The sequence below is a fragment of the Thunnus maccoyii genome, chromosome 10 (genome assembly GCF_910596095.1).
Source record: "Thunnus maccoyii chromosome 10, fThuMac1.1, whole genome shotgun sequence".
Classification (NCBI taxonomy): domain Eukaryota; kingdom Metazoa; phylum Chordata; class Actinopteri; order Scombriformes; family Scombridae; genus Thunnus; species Thunnus maccoyii.
Window position 1 is genome coordinate 902,827 of NC_056542.1, and position 17,616 is coordinate 920,442.

Sequence of the window (17,616 nt, forward strand, 5' to 3'; positions counted from 1 at the left end):
TATTTAAGTACAGTTTTGAGGTACTTGTACTTTACTTGAGTATTTCCATGTGATGCTACTTTCTACATTTCAGAGGGAAATATTGTACTTTCTACTCCACTACATTTATTTGACAGCTTTAGTTACTTTTCAGATGAAGATTTGACACAATGGATAATATAACAAGCTTTTAAAATACAACACATTGTTAAAGATGAAACCAGTGGTTTCCAACCTTTTTGTCTTTTGACGTCTTATAAAAAGCAGTGTGTAGTCGGGGTCACATTTCACATGTCTATGAGTTGTTAACAGCTCCACCAAATAGTGATTTTTCCCTCTAAACTTCTCACATGCTTTCATTTCAATAAATGTTCAAATGATCCAATATTTCAGCAAAAATCAAAGATTAGAGAAAAAGTCCAAAAACTGAAAACAGATTTGTGTATCAGAACTTTGTTTTTTCTTCTTTCCTCTCCCATTAATCATCTCACCACCCCTCAGATTTATCTGCTGACCCTTTGGAGGGGCCCGACCCCTAGGTTGGGAACCACTGGACTAAACTAGCTAACTGTATATAAAGTAGTGTAAACTAGCTCCACCTCCAGCAGCTACAACAGTAACATGCTGCTCTAACACTGATGCTTCACTATTAATAATCTAATGATGTCATATATAATAATATATCAGTCAGAGGGACCAAACCACTACTTTTACTGCAATACTTTAACTACATCAAGCTCATAATACTTATGTACTTTTACTGCAGGAGGATTTTTCATGCAGGACTTTTACTTGTAATGGAGTATTTTTACTTTGCCGTACTGGTACTTTTACTGCAGTAAAGTATCTGAGTATTTCTTCCACTGCTGTACATTTACAACAAGAATTACAGACATTTATCTGGTGAGCAGTATGTGACAGAATGATCTACTTATAAAGACAATGTTTCTTGTTTCCCATCTTCAAATGTCTCCAGAGTGAAGACTTCCTGCTACTGGATGCACTACCAGATGTCATGTTGGGATGAACATACACTATTAGGCTTCCATACCTGTTTTATATTTATATAAACCTACAGTTGAAGCCTAATGAATATAGAGTCAGAGTGTTGGTCTGAAATGTAGTGGAGTGGAAGTATAAAGTAGCGTCACATGGAAATACTCGAGTAAAGTACAAGTACATAAAAATGATACTTCAGTAGTTGAGTGAATGTACTCAGTTATTTTCCCAGTATCTGGTTCTCCAGATACTGGGATCAATAAAGTGACGTAATGCGCTGGTTTCTTGGAAGTGATGCTTCACTGTGTTGCCTTCAGGAGCCGTTTGGAAATGATTTCAGTCAGGAAGTGCAGGAGACAAAACTGCGTCCTACTACAACATTTTACCACAAACAGAACTTAATCTGAGTCTGCGCAGTGCTCACTGGTCACAAAGGAGGAAGTAAATATAGTCAAAGAGGTCAGTATGCGGACTAGATTCACGTGGTCTCTTTGCAATGTAAATAATAATGATAAACAATAAAAATAAAACAATGACAATAAATAAAATACAAAAAAAGTTTCTTCACATAACACTAAAAATTATACATATTATACATTATACATATATACACAAAAAAATCCGACAATATAATATTTTGCTGTGAGGTCCATTTGGTTTTTATTTCAACCCGAAACCAACCGGTGTAGCCGGAGTTCATACTTACGAGCTTACAGTGAGCACCTGAAGGCAGCATCGCTTCAACGGAGAAGTTCATGTCCGAAAGCTTCCGCGTGCGCACCTTCAAAGAGCAGGTAAACTTTCATAACGAACAGTTATATTCACATATATGAAGATATTAAAGAGAAGACTTTCATTTCATTTGTTACGTGATCAGTTTGTCAGTTTTGACGTCACTGCGTCACAAACGTGTTTCCAGATTTATCTGCATTTTAACAGCGATCTGTTTGTCATTTTTATTACATTCAGGTAGCTGTGACTCACATTAACGCTAAAATGAACAGTCATTTCCATATTTTTGTCTTCTACGTTACAGTGAAATACTTCAGAGAAGCTCTTCATGCTTTGATATTTTGTGGTTGTGTGTTTGTTCTTCACCTGTAGAAGCTGTTAAATCATCTGTGAGCCTTCTGAACATCAGCTGTGTGCAATATTTACATTTCCCAAAAACAACAGCAGACATTAACAGCATCAGGAGAAGCACAGCTGCAATAAATATCATCACAGGAGACATATTGTTAAACCAGCAGTTAGGTGTCTGTAATCATTCCTCCTGTTCATACTGGATATTAAAAGATCCTTCAAATGTGCTTTCAATGGAAGTGATGGAGGATAAAATCCACAGTGTGTCCACACAGTCATTTAAAAGCTGATGTGAAGCTTCTATTCAGCTTCAGCAGTCTGAGTTAGTCATATCAAGTGGATATCTGACACATTTACAGTCTTTTTAGTATCAAATTCCCTTTTTGTGTTTCCTCGGAAAGTGTTTCCCTGTTGAGCTGCAGGTGGAAGTATAGTAACAAAAAAAGGGACTTTGGCACTAAAAAGACTGTAACGTTGAAAGATATCTACTTGATTTGACTCATTTGGACGCTGAAGCTTCATATTAGCTTCAGACTGTGGATTTTGTCCTCCATCACTTCCATTGTAAGGTCATTATGAAGGGATCTTCTAATGGTCAGTATGAACAGGAGGAATGATTACAGCAAGAAACACAGCTTTAATGTTCATTTGATGACTGACTGATGGTTTAAGGCTTGAAAAATTATGAACTCGTCCTTTAACTTTCTGAATGTTCTTTAACCTGTTTTTGTTTGGTTTTTTTGTAAATATTTTATAGTTTTAAGTCTTCAGGACTCAGAATGATTCAAATGAAACAGTCTGAGATGAGAAAATGACTTTCAGCTGAACTGTTCACGCAGACGTGTCCTGTGTGTTTCCTGCTGTTGCCTCATATTTAAAGTTTGCACATAAAACAGCTGAGTGGAAATGAGTGAAGTTACCGTCCAGCTGCCTCCTTTCTTTTCTCTCTATTTTGTTTGTTTGTTGATTTATTTATTTATTCATCCTCGTTTTGATTCTGCATGTAAAGTTGTTTCTCCTGCGGAATCTTGACCTCTGACCTCTGTCATGACGTCCACATCCATCACCCCTGGAGTCGTGGTCATCACTCAGGTCATTCCTCGAGATGAAATCTCCATCACGCTCCAGACCGCCGCCGCCACCACCAAAACAACTCAGGCCCCGCCCCCAGCCACTCAGGCCCCGCCCCCCAGTTCTGCCTCCCCAACCAAGATGAACGACATGACCGCCGCCTTCCTGCAGGGGGAGCCGCAGGGCCTCGGGGTGAGACTGTGAACTAATAACAGCATCATGTTTTCAGTCTCTGGAGAGTAGTTCTGTGTAAGACGCTACTGAGCATGTGCAGAAACACAGTTCTGTTGACAGTATATATGTGTTCCTACTGATGCTGTACATGAATGAAGGATTCTGTTTGTGTTGCAGTTGGTTCAGATCTTCATCGGGCTGCTCTGCATCCTGTTCAGTCTCACCGCCGTCTACTCAAAGATCCTGGTCGTTCACGCTCCGCTCTGCGTCGCCGTCGTCGTACGTGAACTTTACCGACTCACGACGAGTCACAGATTATTTATTAATATAACTGTCGTTGAGTTCGGATATTAACACGAGTCTCTGCTTGTCGTTCAGTTTGTGTTTTCCGGCTCGCTGGCCGTGGCGGCGAGGAGAGCGACGTCACTCAGACTGGTGAGTTTACACTATGACATCATCCGCTCCCTCAGCAGACAGACTCTTCTTCATCATCATCATCATCGCCGCCTCTGCCTGGTTTTATTTAAACTTGTTCAGTCCGTGTTTTTAATATGTTTTATTGATTTCTTTTGATTGATCCAAGAATAAAATGTATAAATAAACCAGAGTTGTATTTGAAGGCATCGTCTGTCGTGACTCCCATCAGTAAGTGAACGCATCATCTAAAGTCGTATTTACTGTGATTTAATGGAGTCTTGTGTCTACGTTGTGATCTGCAGGTGTGGGCGACGCTGGTTTGGAACGTGATCAGCGCCGTGCTCAGCCTGGGGGGCGTGGCCTATCTTTGCTGGCTGCTGTCTGACGGCCCCCCCTCCCAACAGCTCTGCAGAGACAAAACGGTGGAGTCCAGGAGCGCGATGGACGACTGGACGACGTGCACCTACAAACTGTGGCGGCTGGATGTAAGTTCACCTGCTCCTCAGTTCAGGTTTCAACGAGTCTCTCTGATTGGACAACACATGCTGCGTTTGTCATCAGCCAATCAACGTGCAGTAAATTAGCTACCAGCTCTGCACGGTGCGTTCAAGAAACGCCTGAAAACTCAGCTCTTCTGTGAAAACCTCAGTACTTGAGCCCCTTTAATCTTTTAGCGCTTTATTGATTGTTGCACTTCTGTCTTGTTATTTATGGTATTTATTAGGAACGCGTTACTTCCTGGTGTTTCTAACTTTAATTATTATATTTTTAATAAAATTCTGCCTGAAAAACTTCTAACAAAACGTAAACTGTGAATTCTCAGAGCCGTTTATCCAGCCGAGCAAAGAGTAAAACAGTTGTTGTCTGAATGTGATCAATAAGACACATTTATCAGTCAGGTAATCACATGATTGATCACATGAAGGAATAACCGATCAAAGATATGGATTGACCCTAAATCTGTCGTATTGTACATTCTTTAAGAAAATCGTTTGTTATTCTGCAACAACATATATAATTATCATTTTTTAAAAAGTTAATTTTATTTGTGCAAAATCTTTAAATCTTTGTGAATAATTAACTACAATATAAAACATTTATGATAATAATAATACATTTAATTTGCTCTGCACTTTTCAGTCATAGTAAAACTCAAAGTGTTGCAGTATTAATAATGTGATTATAAAATATAATATAAATAACACAGAACGTATAGAAAATAGTAATAAGAGTTAAGATGTTAACACTCAAAACAAGTTTGATGGTTTGAATAATTTTTACTTTTATCAGTTTGATAAATACAGGCTGTGAGTAAAACATTTTATTATTCAGTTATAATAATAATTATTATTAGTTATTATTCAGTTGTTCCAGTGTTCAGCTACAGTCCAGCAGATGGTTTTTATTTGTTAAATCACTGCTCTGCTGAACGCTGATCGGTGATCGATGGATCACAGCTGAGTCGTTTCTCTGGATGTTTCAGGTGGTTCTGTTCGGACTTCGTGGTCTCGTCCTGGTTCTGCTCGTCCTGCAGGTTTGTGTCGTCGTCCCCGTCTGTGTTTTCTCCGTAAAAGCAATCAGACGCCACGACGGCTACGCCCGCTACGCCCCCATCACGGTGAGTCATTTAACTTCAGCCACAAGTAGAGTTTTTCTAAGTGACTGAAATGTTTGAAAAACAAACAGTAATATTTTTTATTTTGAGTGCAACTAATTTACCTCCAGTTTACCAATCATGGAGCTAAAGTTCATTTCTTCTATTATTATAGTGATGTTTTGTATAATCAAAATGCTTTAATGCTCCTTTAAACTAGTGAGTGAAGCAGCTTTTCTAAAGTTCAGGTGTAAGTCGGCCACATGTAGAAAAATGTACTTATACATACAAATGTGTTTACAGTAAGAATCTAATGTTTGCTAAAAGAGCTCATTTTAGTGCTGAAAAGATAAAGAAATAAAGAAAATAAAATTAACGTAACAATTTAATTTATGTAGAAAAATGTGTTTAAAATTGCAAAGCGACGGATCAGAAACAGTTCTGAAACTCAGATTTCAGAGAAAAAGTAAACATTCCCAAAACTAAATATTAAAACAGAATGAACCCTTGATTTGACTTTTGACCTCCAGGTGATGGTTGATGATGGCAGCGCTATGGCGTCCGGTGCGGCGTCGGAGTTCGGCAGTGACGTCGCCCTCTTGGGCAGCGAAGACGAGGAAACTTCCAAACTGCCTCCGAACTCACCGTGAGAGTACAAACAAAACCCTCTGATACCACTATGAATACTACAGTAATACTACAGTATTACTACAGTAATACTAGAGTAATACTACAGTAATACTTCAGTAATACTACGGTAATACTAGAGTACTATCATACACTGATTCTTTCCGTCACTATGAACTATAATCATCACTGTTTATCTTTCTCTGCTTGTCATCACTTTATCTTTGCTGCTGTGGTCCTTTGACAGGAGTTGACAGTTAGCTAGTCGTCATTTTAATGCATTCTGGGTAATTCGAGGGTTAATCTGCAGTAGTTGTTATTGATTTTAAATATGCAGCAGATGATACAGACTCTACTTTGTCTTCAGTTGAAGATTTGTAACTGTAACACACAGTGAACCAACATGTCAGAACAAACTGAGGTACAACTTAAAGTAACGTCTCACAGCAGGAATCAAATTCTCTAGATGGATGTTTACTGAAATGCTTTTCAAAATAAAAATTAATAAAAGTTGTTTTGATGCCAAATTCAGCAGAAGACACTAAAGGTAAAGAATGACACGTTGAAAGCTTTTCTATCTGTTGACACGTTTGTTGTAAACATTTATGAATCAATAGTGATTTTTTTTCCATGTTTGTTCTTATTAAAGCAAATATGAGCTTCATGTGTTCATGTGTTGTGTGTTATTCCACCGTTCACTGAGCGTTTTAACCGACTGCAAACAGAACTGACCTGAAGCCAAAAGTCCAGAAGGTCAGTTTGTTCACAGCATCACGTGACCTGAGTCACAGTATAAACATCATAATTATTGTTTTAACTCCACATAACAAGCTTCTGAACATTTTTTAATTGTTTTTTAATTATTTTATTGACTTGTGAAATTGAGAAACTCTCTAATGTCTATAAAAAAAATCCCCCTCCAATGGGGGGGGGGGGGTGTCTCTACCAGAGTTCTGGGAGTTTGAGGGTTCTGTGCAGTATCTTAGCTGTTCCTAGGACTGCGCTCTTCTGGACAGAGACCTCAGATGTTGTACCTGGAATCTGCTGGAGCCACAAACTCGCCACAGTTTGTGGGTTACAGCCCCCAGTGCTCCCATTAGCACTGGGGGCTGTAACCCACAAACTGTGGCGAGTTTGTGGGTTACAGCCCCCAGTGCTCCCATTACCACTGGCACCACTGTTGCCTTCACTCCCCACATGTTTTCTAGCTCTTCTTGGTATTTTTCGATCTTCTCGTGTTCCTTCTTCTTGATGTTGCTGTCGCTTGGGATTGCTACGTCTATCATTACTGGCTTCTTCTGTTGTTTGTCGATCAACACGATGTCCGGTTGGTTAGCCATCACCAGCTTGTCAGTCTGGATCTGGAGGTCCCACAGGATCTTGGCTTGGTCATTCTCAACCACCTTAAGAGGTGTCTTCCATTGTGAACTTGGGACTTCCAGCCCATACTCAGTGCAGATGTTCCTGTACACTATGCCAGCCACTTGGTTATGGCGTTCCATGTACGCTGTTCCTGCCTGCGTCTTACACCCTGCTATTATGTGCTGAACTGTCTCAGGAGCATCTTTGCACAGCCTGCACCTGGGGTCCTGTCTGGTGTGGTAGATCCCCGCCTCTATTGATCTTGTATTGAGTGCCTGTTCTTGTGCTGCCATGATCAGTGCTTCTGTGCTGTCCTTCAGTCCAGCCTTTTCCAGCCACTGGTAGGATTTCTTGATATCAGCCACTTCTTCTATGTGTCGGTGGTACATGCCGTGTGGGGGCTTGTCCCTCCATGATGGTTCCTCCTCCTCTGCATCATTGGGTTTCTACCGCCTGAGGTATTCACTTAGCAGTTCATCTTTGGGGGGCCGTCTTCCTGATGTATTCCTGGATGTTGGTTGTTTCATCCTGGACAGTGGCTCTGATGCTCACCAGTCCTCGGCCTCCCTCGTTCCACTTAGTGTACAGTCTCAGGGTGCTGGACTTGGGATGAAACCCTCCATGCATTGTGAGGAGCTTCCTTGTCTTGATATCAGTGGCCTCTATCTCCTCCTTTGGCCAGCTTACTATACCAGCGGGGTATCTGATGACTGGCAGGGCGTACGTGTTGATGACCCGTATCTTGTTCTTCCCATTCAGCCGACTTTTCAGGACCTGCCTTACTCTGTGTAGGTATTTGGCTGTGGTTGACTTCCTTGTGGCCTCCTCATGGTTCCCATTTGCCTGCGGGATCCCAAGGTATTTGTAGCTGTCCTGAACATCTGCAATGCTGCCTTCTGGTAGCTCAACCCCCTCGGTCCTGATCATCTTCCCTCTCTTCGATACCATCCGACCACACTTATCTAGTCCGAATGACATTCCGATGTCGTTGCTGTAGATCCTGGTGAGGTGGATCAGTGAGTCGATGTCTCGCTCATTCCTGGCATACAGCTTGATGTCATCCATGTAGAGGAGGTGACTGATGGTTGTTCCGCCGCTTGAGGGGGTTCAGGCCTATGCAGAACAGCAGTGGAGATAGTGCATCACCTTGGTATATGCCGCACTTGATAATAACGTGTGCAACTGTCTTTGAGTTGGCCTCCAGAGTGTGGCATTGAGTCGTGGGCTTTCTTGTAGTTGATCCAGGCGGTGCACAGGTTGGTCTGCCTGGTCTTGCAGTCTTCAGTGACTGCTCTATCGACCAGTATTACTACCATTCCTTTCTGAAAAGGAGCCACTATGATGCCTGACAGGAGCTTCCATGTTGGGGGTCCTTCATGATCAGGACTGTCCGCCCTTGGGTCACTTCGTAGTGCTGCATTCACATCCTCTAGCAGACTTTCAGAGGGTACTTTGTCACTTAGCGTTGGTAAGCGGCTATGGGGGTGCCTGGTGTCCAGCTTAGTCATGATTTTCAGTCTCAGGTCAGTCGCCCTGTAAGGGCTTGGTGGGGCTTGGTACCCAATCTCGGAGTGTGGGGAGGATGATGATATCTCCCCTCTGACCTGTCGTCCTGGCTCCCCCTTGCCGTAGCATGTTCGTTGTACCTCATCCATCTCTAGTTGTGATAGCAGTTGCCGTTTACGGATGTTGGAACACTGAGCTACTAGCTGTTTCTTTGTAAGCTCAGATGTTGGGTTTTGAAGCATCCATATATCCCACAACCTCTAGCCCCTCTCATCGGGGTACTTGTATAGCCTGATATGTATATATATTTGGTCGATTTGTACACTGGTGCTTTGGAAACATTGTTCTTGTAAGTTTCATGCCCATAAAGCTTTAGAGAGAGAGAGCTGCTTTGGGTCGATCTTCATCTCTGATATTAAAACGTGTTTTCTGATTGATTGTTCAGGTTGTCGTCAAACCTTCAGTGTTTTCTGATCACAGATATTAGAAGAAAACCTCTACATCATCGCGTCAGGACAATGCGCGTCAATTGATGCGACGCAACACTATGTGACGCCGCCTGTGATCTGAACCAGAACCAGCAGCTCATTAGAGTATGCACAGTGGCTTTGCGACGTAACAAAGGCAACAGTAGCTTCGATCCTGTTGAGTGGTTTATCTTCATATATCTGAAGGACAGACAGGAACACAGCAGAACCAACCACAGCCTGAGCGGGAGCAAGTTTGACATCTGGATACCTGAAGGAGATGACCCCTCTCTGGATCTGATCCCACTGGAGCCACAGTTCCTTCACCCTGAGATATTTCTGAGGAAAGAGGGGCTCTGAACAGGGTCGTGAGTAAAGAATCATGTAGAAACACCAGTCAGCCATCTGATAACACCACCTACTGCAACCTGAAATAAAAACTAGTCTAATATAATTACACTTAATCAGATACAATCTCACGCAGATCTGATACATGATCAAATCTATTATAGTTATGTTGGATTTCATCATTTTATTATTAATCAACCACCTGAACATACCCAAGCAACCACTTGATAACATCCTTAGCGCTGTTGGCGGTTTCAGTTTAAATAACCAAGAGTGAGGACTTTTCAGAAGAGCAGAAATGTGAAAGATAATAATAATGTGTCCAGAACAAGTGTAACAAAACCCAGTCTAATACAGAGGAAATACACATTTAGCTAAAATAATACACAAACAATTCTTGTAACTAAACAAAAACTGACATCTACAAGAGAAACAAGAGGGATAAAGATAACAGTAGTGTGCATTGTCCAACACAGTCGACCACAATCCATCTTTCTAATGCTGTAAAGATCTGATTCATATAAAGCTCATTAAGTATAAACAGGGTGTAATATGTAAAGCAACATCTTACATTAGAAATATGAGAATGTAGGCTAACTATAACAGCATGACTGTAGAGCAAATTACTGATCATAACCACAAGACTGAACATATTAGAAGTGAGCAGGTGCACCTGACTTCGTACGAAGCTTCTACCTTCAGTGTTCACAGCCTTTTTGCTGTTTTTGACAAACTCCTGTGACTGTAGATCAGTCATCCTCAGCTCAGAATTATTAAGAAACTATTTGTGGTGAACAGTGGGAATAGATTACAGTAGATTAACAGTGTAGCGAGGTGTTGATGCAGAGAGCTGCGCTGGCCAATCACATACATGCAAGAACACTCTGGTGGTGGATTACTTTATGATGAGTTCCCAGCTGGTAAAGTTTTTATTCATTCACGTATCAATTTTTTGCTCACATGTAATTTGTAATATAGGATGAGTAAAGTGACCTCGGTTAGTTAGATGAGTGATTTATTGGTATCAACCCTGATAAGTCGAATGAAGCAATATTTTAGTGGTTTTGGGGAATGAACTGGTGCATCAACAAGTCTGGCACAAAATATAACACATCTTTGTAGCGTCCATGTTGTTTCCACATTACGACTTAAAAGCTCATGAACACACTGAGGTCAGAAAAACGACTCCCAGGACCTTCAGGAAAAGGAGCCATCTGAGTAGCACATGAATGCAGCATCAGTATTTCTGCTGTTTACCTCCTGATCATTTCAATGAAAGATAAAATTATTGATGCCATGTTAAATTTTCCACAGTTGTAATATTACTGAATGAGTCCAGTTTTACATTTTGCCAAATAATTTGAAATTTAACCAAACATTTTTGTGTAACAACTCATGTGCTGTAAAAAAAAAAAAAGGCGCGTAAAATCCACAGTTGACACTCAGAAGTTGTAGTGACAACATGAAGTTTGTCCAAGTGGAGTTGCCGTACTTAGCGCATGCGCGACTCGCATCCCCTACGGTTGACTGAGATCCTGTTGTGAAAGTTCAGTCAGGCTGAAATGTCAGCGGCTGTTTCGTCTGTCAGCAGGTTTCTACTGTTTCTACTGAGTTTTCACTGCGTCTATTTGTTGTGTTTGAATCGAAACGTTGACAGTAAAAACTGTAGATGTTCAGATTTATTTCCGCAGCGTGAATCATGTAACTGTGTTTAATGTTGACATGTTGGCTGCAGGTAACGTTAGACAGTGAGTTCAGTCACTGTTAATAATAATTTGACAGGAAACAGAACAGCAAACATGCTGAGCAAAAACATGGCATTAAAATCAGCCAAATATGATTAATACAGAGCAACAAAAATCTAAATTTAACAAGATGTTTTGAGAATTTTACACGTAATTTGTTCCTAAAGCTTATTACAGCCGCAACTAATTATTGTTTCCATTCAGTAAATTTAATCAATTGATCTGTCAGTTATTTTCTCGATTAATCGATTAGTTGTTTGGTCAGAAAATGGAATATTGAATAATAAATGAATATTTTCTGTTTTTTTTAGTCTCTATGACAGTAAACTGAATATCTTTGGGTTGTGGACATTTTATGGACCAAACAACTAATTCATTAATTGAGAAAATAACTGACAGATGAATTAATAATAATAATAGTTAGTTCCAGTATGAATAAGTAAATGACGAGGATGTGGCGTCTCCCTCTGACGGACAGGTGAGGTAACCTGGTGGCTTCTTGTGTTGCAGCGCAGGTGAGGAAGCAGGATGGATAAAGTGAGGAGGATCCTGGTTTATGTGTGTAAAGACCGAGCGGCTCCGCAGCGAGCTCAGTTTGTTCAGGTCAGTGCAGACGGACGCGGCTCTCTGGGTCAGTTATATCGACTGTAATCACATTATGTAAAGAAGTTAAACCTGAAACCATTTCATCCTGAGTCATATTTGTTGTTGTGTCGTCAGAGTATAACGGGTCACTTCAGTGATGGTGATGATGAGGTGAATGTGAGCTGCTCACTGGAGAAAAACCAGTTCACCCTGTACAGAGGAGACGAAGGACGAGGAGTCCGTCTGAAGGTCAGACACACAAAACATCAACCTTCTATCTTTAAAGTGGAACTGAACTGAACTCAATCATAGAGCTGCAATCATTAATCAATTAGTCGCCAACTATTTTGATAGTTGATTAATTGTTTTGACTCCAGCTTCTTAAAGGTGAATATTTTCTGGTTTCTTTAGTCTCTGACAGTAAAGTGAATATCTTTGTGTTGTGGACAAAATGAGACATTTGAAGACGTCTTGGGGTTTAGGACACACTGATTAACATTTTCTGATATTTTATGGACCAAAGGACTAATTGATTAATTGAGAAAATAATCAACATATCAATCAAAAATGAAAATAATCGTCAGTTGCTGCTCTAAATATGAGACGACACTTTTTCAAATGACAGATGATTGGTTCACATTTTACAGTTACAGAGAAGTTAGATAAGAACATTTTTCCAAAAACACAAATTACATATAATCACATGTTATTAGTGCCGTTTAAAGACTGAAGGTTACACTCAGTAACGTGATTTTCTAATGTTCCTATCTAATGTCTCTTTAGGGACTTTAGCATAATGTAAGATGAATCTCTTTAATATTGGAAAATGTATTATGCATGTTTGCATGTTTGTGTGTAGTTGTAAGAGCTCAGCATCCCGTTTGTTTTAGTACTTTAGGAACTCATTGACTTTAATTTCTATAAATATGAGGAGGTGTTGCTGGCGTCCTCTGATTGGTTGGTTTTTTCCAGGTGTATGAAGGTCTGAGGACCGAAACGTTGAGCTAATGAAGTGAGTCCAAGTGTTTGATGGGGTTTAGGATTCGATCTGTTTCTCTTTATCTTAAAGTGACTCTGAGCTCACCTGAGTCAGAGACGACTTTGGGTTCAAGTTCAAACCGTAATATTTTCTCTGCCTGTAACGATCATAGACTCTATAAAAATATGGACGTCGTTACCGTGACGTCCGGCCGTCGCCGTCTTGGCAGTGCGTGACGCTGCCTAACTCCCAGCCAATCAAAAATGGGCAAAGAGACGGGGCCAAACGGCTGAAACAAGCCACCTAGCGGCTGGCGGACCTGTCACTCAAAGCAGCCATGTCCTTCATTACGCAGAACTTTAAGGCTTAATAAAATTTAACCGGGTGAGTTATAAAAAAATTCAGCCCCCGTACAGTTGTCATGAAAGAGGAAATTAGCTACAGAGACCAAAACCGTTGTTTGTACCAGGCTGTAAACATGTTTATTTCTGCTGTAAAGTTGGACATGTTAACATGGGGGTCTATGGGGATTGACTCGCTTTTGGAGCCTCAAGTGGTCGTTCAAGGAACTGCAGTTTGGCTTCATTTTACAGCTCTGGAGGTTGCTGCTTGTTAACAATCCTCTTATTGTTTTCTCTCCCAGAGGCCCGCCTTCTGTCCCATCAAACACCTGTCAGTCACAGAGGCAGCAGCGATCCCATTGGACGTCCAGCAGCGGGGAGTGGATGTGGGCGTGGCCATCATCTTGCAGTCAGCCAATCAGAGAGTGTTGCTGACACGGCGGGCGAAGGAGCTTCGGATATTTCCCAACGTCTGGGTTCCTCCGGGTCTGTTCTCCTACGTCGTCGTTATTTAACACACACGGCTTGTTTCATGCTGTTTGATGCTCATGTGACCTGCTTCTGTCTCTAACAGGCGGCCATGTTGAGCCGGACGAGACGGTAAACACTCAATCTTCTTTCTTTCTTTTTACAACTTCAGACATTTTTCGTAAGTGTGTGCATCGGTAACAACATTGAAACCAGATCATCTCTACTGTATGTTTTTATTCAGGTGTACTCAGACTGGACACTGCTGCAGTTACTTTGGATGTACATGGAAATGTTGAGGAGTAGCTCAAATAGAAAGTCTCTGTGCACTTTACAAGTCAATGAAAACAACATGTGTAAAAGTACACACACACATACACAGGTAGTAATGTTAATATTATAAAACAGAGATCATTTAAGTCAAGCCATTGATAGCGTTAGCTTTGCTGTATGTCCATATCACAGACTGTAAAAAATAACGGACGTAGCCGCCATGACGTCACTCATCGGTTTGTGGACTCCCGAGTTTGGCATTTTGACCGTCGCCATCTTGGATTTTTGGAGCCAGAAGAGACCGTATTTGGATGAGAGGGTGGAGCTGACCCTAATGCTAGCTGCTAGCTGCTAGCTTGGTTAGCATGGTGCATTTACAGTCTATGTTTAACTGTGATGATGCTAATGCTAATTCTTACTAGCTAAAAACAGCCTAAAAACCATTAAAATGTAGTAGTAGATGTACTTACCAGAAAAAACTGAACATTCGACTCCGTGGAGGGTCTTTTAGTTCAACCAAACACTGAACAAGACTTTTTTAGGCGACTAAAATGTTACAATTAACTTTCATAAACTGAAAACACACTGAAATAACGACGGCGACGGCTATACGCTGTGAATCTGTGGTTACGCCATGTTTACGTCACCTAATCAACCTTTTCATCGTGGTAGCAACTTGCCTGTGATGGCACCCACCTGTCATGTTTATTACTGCTGTAAAGTTGGGTGTTTTAGTATGGAGGTCCATGGAGATTGACTCGCTCTTGGAGCCTCAAGAGGCCATTAGAGGAACTGCAGCTTCTGGCACCTGTGTGTTGGTTTTGTTTTTCAGCCCTGGAGGTTGCTGCTTGGTCTTCTGTATCTTTCTGAGCGTTGCTCTGTGTGAGCACGTTGAGAGCCACTCAACCAATAAAGCTGAGTCTGATAAATGTGCAGCAGATACCTGAGAGTATCTGACGGAGATGTTTGGGTGCGTCTGACATAAAGCGACGGGAGTCACTGATCATATCTACTAGTTTGGAAATTAAACTGAAAGAAAACAAACCTAAAATGTCAGATGTCATCATTTACACAGAGAGTTAAAGTTATTTCTTCCTATTCAGTGGTTCAGATAAAGCAGTTAAACTTTTCAACATCAGTATTTCTCTTTTAACTGATCTGCTGTCAGTGCTTCACTTGTTTCAGATGTTTCAACTGCAGATTTTCAGTCGTGAGCGAATGTCAACACATTCAGCCTTTTCTCATTTATTAAAGACTGTTTTACTGAATCCAGCAGAGATCTGAATACATGTTGTACTGTGTGTGTGTGTGTGTAGCTGCTGGATGCAGGTCTCAGGGAGTTAAAGGAGGAAACTGGACTGAAACTGGAACCAGATGAAGTTTCTCCAAAAATACTGGGACTGTGGGAGGTGAGTTATTTGTCTCTACTTGGCAAATGTTGATGATTTCCAGTCATCATAAAGGAAAAGAAGAGATTGACCTAAACGCTGAGTTTTCTGGAGCAGAGCAGCTGAATGGTTTGTGATTAAAGGTACATTTCACTAAAAATCAACCTTTCTGTCTGGCAGTCAGTGTATCCTCCCATGCTGTCCAGAGGACTCCCCCAGAGACACCACATAGTCGTCTACATGCTGCTGCACTCGTCCCTCACACACCTGCAGCTACAGGTAACAGTCCGAGTGTTGTTGAAGAAAATCACTCAAGTCCTTGTTCAAAGCTCACTGTGGTGGAAGTGATTTAATAGCATTCTGGAAATGTGGTGAACTTACTGACCCGGAGCAGAAGGAAACACTTTACACCGTAAGATCAAACAATTGGTAACCAAAAGGCAGGGAGGTAGGGCATCTGCATACAGGATCAAGGCAGCATAGTGGGGTGGGGGGGGGGCTCTCAGGCAGGTGAAGGGGGGCAAAAACAAGAGGGGCTGTTGCATTCAGGCAGGATCAAACAGGTCAGAGGCAGGAAAGACATACAGTTGGCATCTTGTTGATCGAGGAGTCGTTCCCAGACATCACTTGATTATCAAGTCTCTACCCAGATGTGTATTTTCTTCTTCAGTGTCCTTCAATCAATCACTGATTGGATGTTTGAGGCTCCAGCAGTGTGTTATCATGTGGAGCTCCATGTTCAGCACTTAAAGGGCAGTTTCACAGTTTTAAAGTGAGTCTTAAACCATCAGTCAGTCATCAAATGAACATTAAAGCTGTTTTTCTTGCTGTAATCATTCCTCCTGTTCATACTGACCATTAGAAGATCCCTTCATAATGACCTTACAATGTAAAAATGTATTTCAAAGTTTATCTGAAGCTAATATGAAGCTTCAGCGTCCAAATGAGTCAAATCAAGTAGATATCTTTCAACGTTACAGTCTTTTTAGTGCCAAAGTTCCTCTTTTTGTTACTATACTTCCACCTGCAGCTCAACAGGGAAACACTGTCCGAGGAAACACAAAGAGGGAATTTGATGCTAAAAAGACTGTAAATGTGTCAGATATCCACTTGATATGACTAACTCAGACTGCTGAAGCTGAATAGAAGCTTCACACAGACTTTTAAATGACTGTGTGGACACACTGTGGATTTTATCCTCCATCACTTCCATTAAAGCACATTTGAAGGATCTTTAATATCCAGTATGAACAGGAGGAATGATTACAGACACCTGACTGCTGGTTTATAGACACACTGGGAACACTGGGAACCCTCCTTTAAACTGTCTGGTTGTCTCCGTCCTGCAGGACTCTCTGAGGCCGTCGCCTGCTGAGGTCAGTGCTTGTCTTTGGGCCGACCGCCGGCTGGTCAGAGCCATCGTGTCGGCCGTGGACGGAGAGGACGCAGAGCTTCAGCTCGACGACCTGCCGAGCAGCATCAGGTATCACAGCTGTCTGTTAGATGAGTCCTAACGTCCTCCCGAACACTGTGTGTGTGACCTTTGACCTCTGGTGGTCGCCGCTGTGTTTCCAGCGTGTCGCAGGTTTCCACAGAGGGAGCTCTGGGTGACTCCTCGCTGCCGCTGGCGGTGTTTGTCAGCCGGGCGCCAGCCAGCGGCCCGGACGTGGAGCGAGTCAGCACTGGGACCAAGTTTGCCCTGGACCTGTGGCTGAGGAGCCTGGACGCTCCCTGACCTGTGACCTGTGACCTCTGACCCCGGCCTGCAGGCATCAGGAAGAACAGTTCTGGATCTCTGTTAACATCACTTAAATGTCATGAACTGTTGTTCCTGTTCTTATTTTTTAATAAAACACACTTGAAACAGAAACCTGAAGTCTGACTCCTGCACCGTCAGTGTTTAAACCAGCAGATGGCAGCAGAGACCAGCTGAGATAGTTTTAAATGCAGCCTTATGTTGTGTTTGTGTTTGGAAACAGAGCTGCAGCTACACTGAGGACAAACTCACAACAAACTCCTGCTGATCTGCTCACAAAACAACAAAAACAGGATGAATGTTGAAAAGACTTTAATGAATTCATTGATCTGCGGGCGAAAATTCCTCAAAGTAATTAAAATAATAATAAAATAACAGACCAATCTCTATAACGAGACACTTATATTTTAATGCTAATACTTCTGTACATTTGACACATGGAAGACATTTGTTA

The 17,616-nt window shown here is 41.6% G+C and overlaps 2 protein-coding genes across 5 annotated transcripts; both read left to right on the forward strand.

Annotated features, from left to right (window-relative positions):
* The first annotated feature begins 1,664 nt into the window (after positions 1 to 1,664).
* si:dkey-7j14.6 (uncharacterized protein LOC556585 homolog) lies at positions 1,665 to 6,608 on the forward strand. Its single transcript, XM_042424369.1, has 7 exons — positions 1,665 to 1,772; positions 3,071 to 3,324; positions 3,484 to 3,585; positions 3,685 to 3,741; positions 4,026 to 4,208; positions 5,207 to 5,341; positions 5,848 to 6,608. Exons 2-7 carry the CDS (start codon positions 3,109 to 3,111, stop codon positions 5,965 to 5,967), a joined length of 813 nt encoding a protein of 270 aa, XP_042280303.1. The 5' UTR covers positions 1,665 to 1,772; positions 3,071 to 3,108; the 3' UTR covers positions 5,968 to 6,608.
* A 4,502-nt stretch (positions 6,609 to 11,110) lies between these two features.
* nudt17 (nudix (nucleoside diphosphate linked moiety X)-type motif 17) lies at positions 11,111 to 17,282 on the forward strand. 4 transcript variants are annotated; one of them, XM_042422645.1, is made up of 9 exons: positions 11,111 to 11,218; positions 11,883 to 11,975; positions 12,093 to 12,206; positions 13,580 to 13,763; positions 13,852 to 13,877; positions 15,335 to 15,427; positions 15,587 to 15,685; positions 16,756 to 16,889; positions 16,982 to 17,282. In XM_042422645.1, exons 2-9 carry the CDS (start codon positions 11,901 to 11,903, stop codon positions 17,139 to 17,141), a joined length of 885 nt encoding a protein of 294 aa, XP_042278579.1. In that variant the 5' UTR covers positions 11,111 to 11,218; positions 11,883 to 11,900; the 3' UTR covers positions 17,142 to 17,282. The 4 variants fall into 4 exon arrangements, with proteins under 4 accessions (XP_042278579.1, XP_042278582.1, XP_042278580.1 ...); XM_042422648.1 differs by having other exon boundaries at positions 11,126 to 11,218; positions 11,888 to 11,975; XM_042422646.1 differs by having other exon boundaries at positions 11,140 to 11,218; positions 11,851 to 11,975.
* Positions 17,283 to 17,616: the final 334 nt, after the last annotated feature.